The sequence below is a fragment of the Ictidomys tridecemlineatus genome, chromosome 4 (assembly GCF_052094955.1).
Source record: "Ictidomys tridecemlineatus isolate mIctTri1 chromosome 4, mIctTri1.hap1, whole genome shotgun sequence".
NCBI classification, from domain to species: Eukaryota; Metazoa; Chordata; class Mammalia; order Rodentia; family Sciuridae; genus Ictidomys; species Ictidomys tridecemlineatus.
Window position 1 is genome coordinate 525,144 of NC_135480.1, and position 6,303 is coordinate 531,446.

The following is a 6,303-nucleotide window of genomic DNA, read 5'->3' on the forward strand; positions in this document are numbered from 1 at the left end:
AATGATAGAACTGAAGGAGGAGGAGGAAGAAAGAAGAAAAGGGGAGGAGGAGGAGAACTCTCACCCTGGGTACCTCACTACTCCTCTCTCAGAAACTGTCAGAACAGTTTGAAAATTAGCAAGGACGTACGTGGAGGGTCTGACCTTACTGTCATTTATAGGTCCAGCCACATTCCTTCTCGTCCTGTCTCCACCCCACACTGGGAAGTGAACCCAGGAGTACTCCACCACCGAGCTCCAAAACCAGTGCTCTTATTCCTTCCTGAGTTCTGCTGGAGTGACAGAGCCTCTTCACCGTCTCAAACAGTGGCAGGTGGGAGACAATGGGGGCAGGAAGAAGCTCTGTGTCCCACTCTAGACCCAAGGCCACCCTGCTCTGGGTCTCGGTTCTGTGCCAGCAATGCCCCAGTGGCTGTGCCGAGTTCTCTTGCTCAAGCCTTCAGGGGGAGGGAAGGCTGCTGGCTGTGCCCAGGGCTGCCCAAAGGCACCAGCCGCCCGTCCCACCCCACAGCCCAGACTCTCCAGTCCTTGTGGTGTGAGTACCACCCGTTTCTCTGCCAGTCCACACCCTGAAATCTTTCAAGTCAGGACCCTCCCCTCCTGATGGGCTGGTGCTGCACGTCTCTGCCATCCCAGGGAGCCAGTGCTGGAGAAGGCGATGGAGTGATGCACTTGGAGACCCACCTAGAGTTCAGCCTTTTAGCCAAGGGGCCCCAGAAAACATCACTCGGGTCTGGCGTCACCCCAACCTGAAGTCCACAGAGAAGATTATCTCCCTAAGACGTTTTCATGTACTTTCTTCCTGTGCTCTTTTATCATCTGCCAGGGACGGTTCTGGTCCTCCACGCTCACAGCCTCCTCGGGCCACCTCTTTTTTTTAATAGATGCACACCAGGTCTTTATTTTATGTGGTGCTGAGGATTGAACCCAGTACCTCACACTTGCGAGGCGGGCGCTCTACAACTGAGCTGCAGCCCCAGCCCTGGCCACCTCTTAATGTGTCTTTCAGGTGACTCTAGTGTAGTTTCTCCTGTTGGGGATGCCCCCCACCCCCGCCACCGGAACCGGCTCCTGTAGTCGGGCGCTGGCCGTGTCATTTCTTGAGTGAGTTCTCGGTAGCCCCTGAGGTCTGCGCGGTCGTCACTGGTCGCGGGGACTAAGGGCTAAGGGTAGCCAGGTGGGCCGGGTACGCGGGGCCGGGCTGCAGCGTTGCTGAGGATCTGGAGAGTGTTGGAGGAGGATGAGCGCGCGACTCGGGCGCCAGGCGGGGTTGCACCGCCCAGGCCAGACGGGGTTCGGGGCAGGGAGAGAGACAGCCCTGGAGCCTCGGGGATTGGGAAGAAGGAGACGCCCAAAGCGGCTTTCGGCGGAGCCAGAGCTCGGGTCTTCGGGCGCCCGGCCGGTGGACAGAGCGGAAGGAGACGCGGATCCGCCTCGGAGCCAGGCGCTTCTAGGAGGTACCCGGAGAGGGGTGCCAGGTGGGGGTCGATACCCACGCACACCGGGTCTGGTTCGGTCGACCCGCCTTCCCAGCTGGGATCTCGAGTGTAGACCCGCGCACCGCCCGATGCCGTCTGGGGCTGCCTGTGCCAATCACCTCCCTCAGTTCTCATCGCGCGGCCGCTGCTTTCGCCTGGCTGCGGGACTCACCGAGCGCAAAACCCCGAGATCTCGAGACACGCACGCGGCGGGGCGCCGCTTGGGCCCCCTGATCCGGGGCGGGGCGGGGCGTGCCAGGGGCGGGGCTCCGGGAAGGGCCGGGGCTTCGCTCCGCGCCTGCCGGGGCGCACCTGGCCGGCGGGCCATGGGGAACCGCAGCGCCGCGGACGCGGGCGGGCTGTTGGCTGGGCGTGGGCCGGGCACCGGGACCCCGGGGTCAGGCGCGGCGTTGGGCGCAGCGGGGGCGGCAGCACTGGTGGGAGGCGTGCTGCTCATTGGAGTGGTGCTGGCGGGGAATTCGCTCGTGTGCGTGAGCGTGGCGTCGGAGCGCTCGCTGCAGACGCCCACCAACTACTTCATCGTGAGCCTGGCGGCCGCCGACCTCCTGCTCGCACTCCTCGTACTGCCGCTCTTCGTCTACTCCGAGGTAAGCCTGCGTCCCCGCCGGCTCCTGCGTCCCGTCCCTGTCCCCGCTGAGCCCCTTAGCACCCAGGTCGCCTCTTTGATCCGGAATATCGAGTTGCAGCAGACGGTTGCAGGGGCGCCTGACCTGCTCGCCCCCTGGTCCTCAGCTGTCCTCGGTCCCTGGAGTCTCTGCTCCTTTTGCTGTCAGTCCCCCTGTGTCTCTCTTCTCCCCTCCCCCTCTCCACTTGCCTTGGCTTCTGCCACCCAGAGGCCCCTGTCTTTGGAGCCAGAGACTCCAGAAACTGGCGGCTTGGCCAAACCCCGCCCTCTCCGCAACCGGATTCCCCTCCCCTCCACTCGGAGGAGCCCACCGGACAGACCACCAGATGGGGGCTCAGCCCCGCGCAGTACCCCCAGGGCGCGCGCACACACCGCTGCCTAAGGCCATCCACACCACACCGGCGCCCTCCACGTGCGCTGGTGAACAAGGCCTGGGGTCCTCCAGGAGCAGTGAGCTGGACTGGACATCGAATCCAAGGGGAGGCCGGTGGGAGGGGCAGAACCCCTGTGAGAAACCCACACCCAGGCCAGGTCTGGTCCTTGGGTGGTCCCACTGTAGTGCCAACCTCTCTCCTCTGTGGTTGAGCCCAGAGAAAAGCCGCTTAGGGCCCTGCTGGGAACTAGGTGTCCTGGATTGTGGGGGAGGGGAGACATAGGTTACTAAGGTGGACAGGGCTGTTCTGTCGTTTGGGGCACAGGCCAGTACCGCAAGGACACACGACCTCGGCTCCTCCTAGCTGCGGACGTCACGGTGACGGCTCTTAAGCTGCTAATGTCCCAAATCAGCGCGAAGGGATTTAGAGGGGGGGTGGCACCCTGTTCCTGCCCTTGCAGAGGGATACCCCCATGCGTGATCCTGTGCTGGGCATTGTGCGTGAGTTCTTTGTGTTTTTTAAACTCCTTCGCCCTCACAACTGCCTTGGCTTCTGCCACCCACAAGTTGTGGATGTGGATACTGCCACCACCCCTGGGCTCACAGATGAGTAAACAGAGAAGTAGCTTGTCCAGAGTCCCACACAGCAACACCGGCTGTTCAGGAAGGCCCACTCTTAGCAGAGCTCTAGGTGGAAAGGGCGGTTTTGTGTTCAGGGCCATCCAGTCCTGGGGCTCCTCTGAAGCCAGGGACATCAGAGCCCCCCCCCCATATGTTCCCCAGGCTTCGTGTCCTAAGGAAGGGAGAGCTGAGGCAGGAGGCTGGCTTCTGTCCCTGCCCCTGACCTAGTCAACCAACCAGTCAGAGGACTGTCCAGGCCAGTGAGTGTCCCCAGTTGCCCGAGGCTCACATCAGATTTCCTTTCCCCTGATACTCAGTTCATGCTCCCTCAAAAAAGTGGGGGTCAGAAAGTCTGCAGCTAGCAAATAACGGACTTTTTTCTCCTTGCTGCGCCCTTGGCGTGGCCACCCAGGTGCATGGCGGCACGTGGTTGCTGAGCCCCCGACTTTGCGACGCACTCATGGCCATGGACGTCATGCTGTGCACCGCCTCCATCTTCAACCTGTGCGCCATCAGCGTGGACAGGTGGGCGCCCCCGCTGTCCCCCCACCCCATACCCCCGCGCCAGCTGCTCCGTGGGCCTCACTGCTGCCGCCCGCGCCCCGCAGGTTCGTGGCCGTGACTGTGCCGCTGCGCTACCACCGCCAGGGCCGGCGCCAGCTGCTGCTCATCGGTGCCACGTGGCTGCTGTCTGCAGCTGTGGCGGCGCCAGTACTGTGCGGCCTCAATGACGTGCGCGGGCGCGACCCTGCCGTTTGCCGCCTGGAGGACCGCGACTACGTGGTCTATTCGTCCGTGTGCTCCTTCTTCTTGCCCTGCCCGCTCATGCTGCTGCTCTACTGGGCCACGTTCCGCGGCCTCCGGCGCTGGGGAGCGGCCCGGCGAGCCAAGCTGCATGCCCGCGCGCCCCGCGGGCCCAGCGGCCCCGGCCCGCCACCTGCACCCAGCCTTCACCCGGGACCCTGCGGGCCTGACTGTCCGGTGCCCGGGCCGGTCCTCCACCAGGTCTCCTGCGGACCCGGCTGCCCGCCTCTCGACGCCATTCCTGAAGCAGAGCTCTCGCCCCAGCCCCCGACGCAGGCCCACCAAAGGCGTGCCAAGATCACCAGCCGAGAGCGCAAGGCCATGAGGGTCCTGCCGGTGGTGGTTGGTGGGTTCCTGCCCTGGCGCGGGTCGGAGGAAGGGGGCTGAGGTGCAGAGGGGGTGGGAGGGGCTGGGCGGCCGGGTGGAGGAGAGGGGAATGGGAGAGGGGGAATGGGAGAGGGTCCGGCGTGGGGCGCCGGTTTGGCTGACTGCCCTCGCCCCCAGGGGCCTTCCTGGTATGCTGGACGCCCTTCTTCGTGGTGCACATTACAGGGGCACTGTGTCGGGCTTGCTTCGTGCCCCCGCGCCTGGTCAGCGCTGTCACCTGGCTGGGCTATGTCAACAGCGCTCTCAACCCGCTCATCTACACTGTCTTCAACACCGAGTTCCGCACAGTGTTCCGCAAGGCACTGCGCCCCAGCTGCAGAGCCCCGGGGCCCTGCTGTGCTTCTGATTAAACAGATTCCTTGCGGATGCTGTGCAGGTTCCTGGGACGGGTGTGAGGAGGAGGGGCTTCTGACCCAAGGACCCCACCAGCCGGTTGACCCTTTCCTCCCCAGAGTGAGGAGGTCCTGCAGCTGGGGCAGTCCCCTCAGCTCCAACCCAGGGTGGCATCCAGGAGCTGTTCCCCCTTTACCACAGGAGAGTGTTTGGGGTGATGGTCCTGAGGGGAGACCTCTGCTTGCCCTGAGGGTGGGGGCACAGCACCCAGTGAAAGGTACCCACCAAGGGTCCCGGCCAGCTCCTGCTTCTGAGGACCAGGTGGGTGGGATTTTTGCTGTCCCGGTGGGAATGGCAAGAGGACTCTCTTCAGAGCTTCCTGGAGGCCAAAAAACCAAAACAGCAGCAACCACCAGCTGCAACCCTGGCCAGAAGGTGCCTGCTAGGGAAGGGACTGGGGATGGCAGAGGTCCACCCAGGGCTCCCTGAAGGAGTGCCACTCTAAGGCCAGCCGTGTGCTCCGCAAACCTGTCTCTCGTGTCCCAGGCAACCTCGGGGAGAAGACGGCAGGGCCAGCGTTGGGCAGAGGACACCAGGCTGCCTGTCCCTAGGCATCTCTGGCCCCGGGGGCAAAGGGACAGCTCCTGTTAGAACAGTTCAACGTGGCTGTCCCTGTCTGTGGTCATGGGAGAGTTCCCGTCAGCCCTGTTGGCAGGAGCTGTCCTGTGTGTCCCATGTCCAGGGTGTTGCCTCTTCAAACTGCCACAAGGGCCTGCGTTCTTGTGTGGACAGTGAAGTTCTGGGCTCAGCACCTGGGCCATGCCCTGAGGGCCGTTAGGGCCATGGCTGTAGGCACCTCAGCACGCCAGAGCACTCTGCAGCTGGGGCACCCGAGTACCGTCCGGTGCCGCAGCCTCGTCTACTGTGTGCGGTCACATCACAGCCTGCCCTGACCCCTTTAGGGAGCGGACGAGGTCATGGATGTATTTCTGCCGGCCCGAGTGTCCCCAGCCTGTGTGGTGCTGACACCGGAATTGGAACTGGGGCTCCCTTGGGCTCTGTCCCTGGGGACCTAAGGGCCCAATGTGCCTGGCCCTTGCTGACCCGGACCGAGAGCCCTTCGGACAGAGGGGAGGTCAGAATGCCCTGAGGTGGACAGAGGTCACGGGAAGCTGGACACAGCTGGGGGACTACATCCCAGAGCCCATGCTGAGACCCCCTGATCACAAGCCTTGGGCCTTGGAGACCCCAAAACACGAGTCCTCAGGTTTCCAGTTGAAAGGCAAAGTACAGGTTGGCCCATCCCTCCAGGACACGGTGCCCAGGGTGGCAGTGCCCCACAGACAGTGCTCCAATGCGCCTGCTTGGCGCCCTGGGCTGGCCCTCTGCTGACTGCAGTCTTCTGCCACCTCAGCCGGCATCTCGGCAGGGAGAGCCCACCCTCTTGTACCACAGCTGTGCCACGGGACCTCACTGTGGCCTCTCCATGGCCTGGCTGGCAGGATAGGGCCACGCGATGCCCTCGTGGCCACCAGAGAGGACTTCTGGAGGTCGGGACAGCTCATCCCCCCTGGAGGGCCTGTGTCTAGGGGGACCAGGCTCAGCACAGGCAGAAAAGAGTCAGCGGCCATGAGGACCCGACTGGTGGGAAGAGGGCCCAG

The 6,303-nt window shown here is 63.8% G+C and overlaps 1 protein-coding gene across 4 annotated transcripts; it reads left to right on the plus strand.

Moving 5' to 3' along the window:
- Positions 1–1,734: 1,734 nt before the first annotated feature.
- On the plus strand, positions 1,735–4,673 carry Drd4 (dopamine receptor D4). Of its 4 annotated transcripts, none has more exons than XM_005341650.4 (4): positions 1,735–2,086; positions 3,531–3,643; positions 3,727–4,268; positions 4,427–4,673. In XM_005341650.4, the coding sequence occupies exons 1-4, from the start codon at positions 1,805–1,807 to the stop codon at positions 4,657–4,659; spliced, it is 1,170 nt and encodes a 389-aa protein (XP_005341707.2). In that variant the 5' UTR covers positions 1,735–1,804; the 3' UTR covers positions 4,660–4,673. The 4 variants fall into 4 exon arrangements, with proteins under 4 accessions (XP_005341707.2, XP_040139826.2, XP_077901385.1 ...); XM_040283892.2 differs by lacking the exon at positions 1,735–2,086 and adding an exon at positions 2,524–2,998; XM_078045259.1 differs by lacking the exon at positions 1,735–2,086 and adding an exon at positions 2,524–2,994.
- Positions 4,674–6,303: the final 1,630 nt, after the last annotated feature.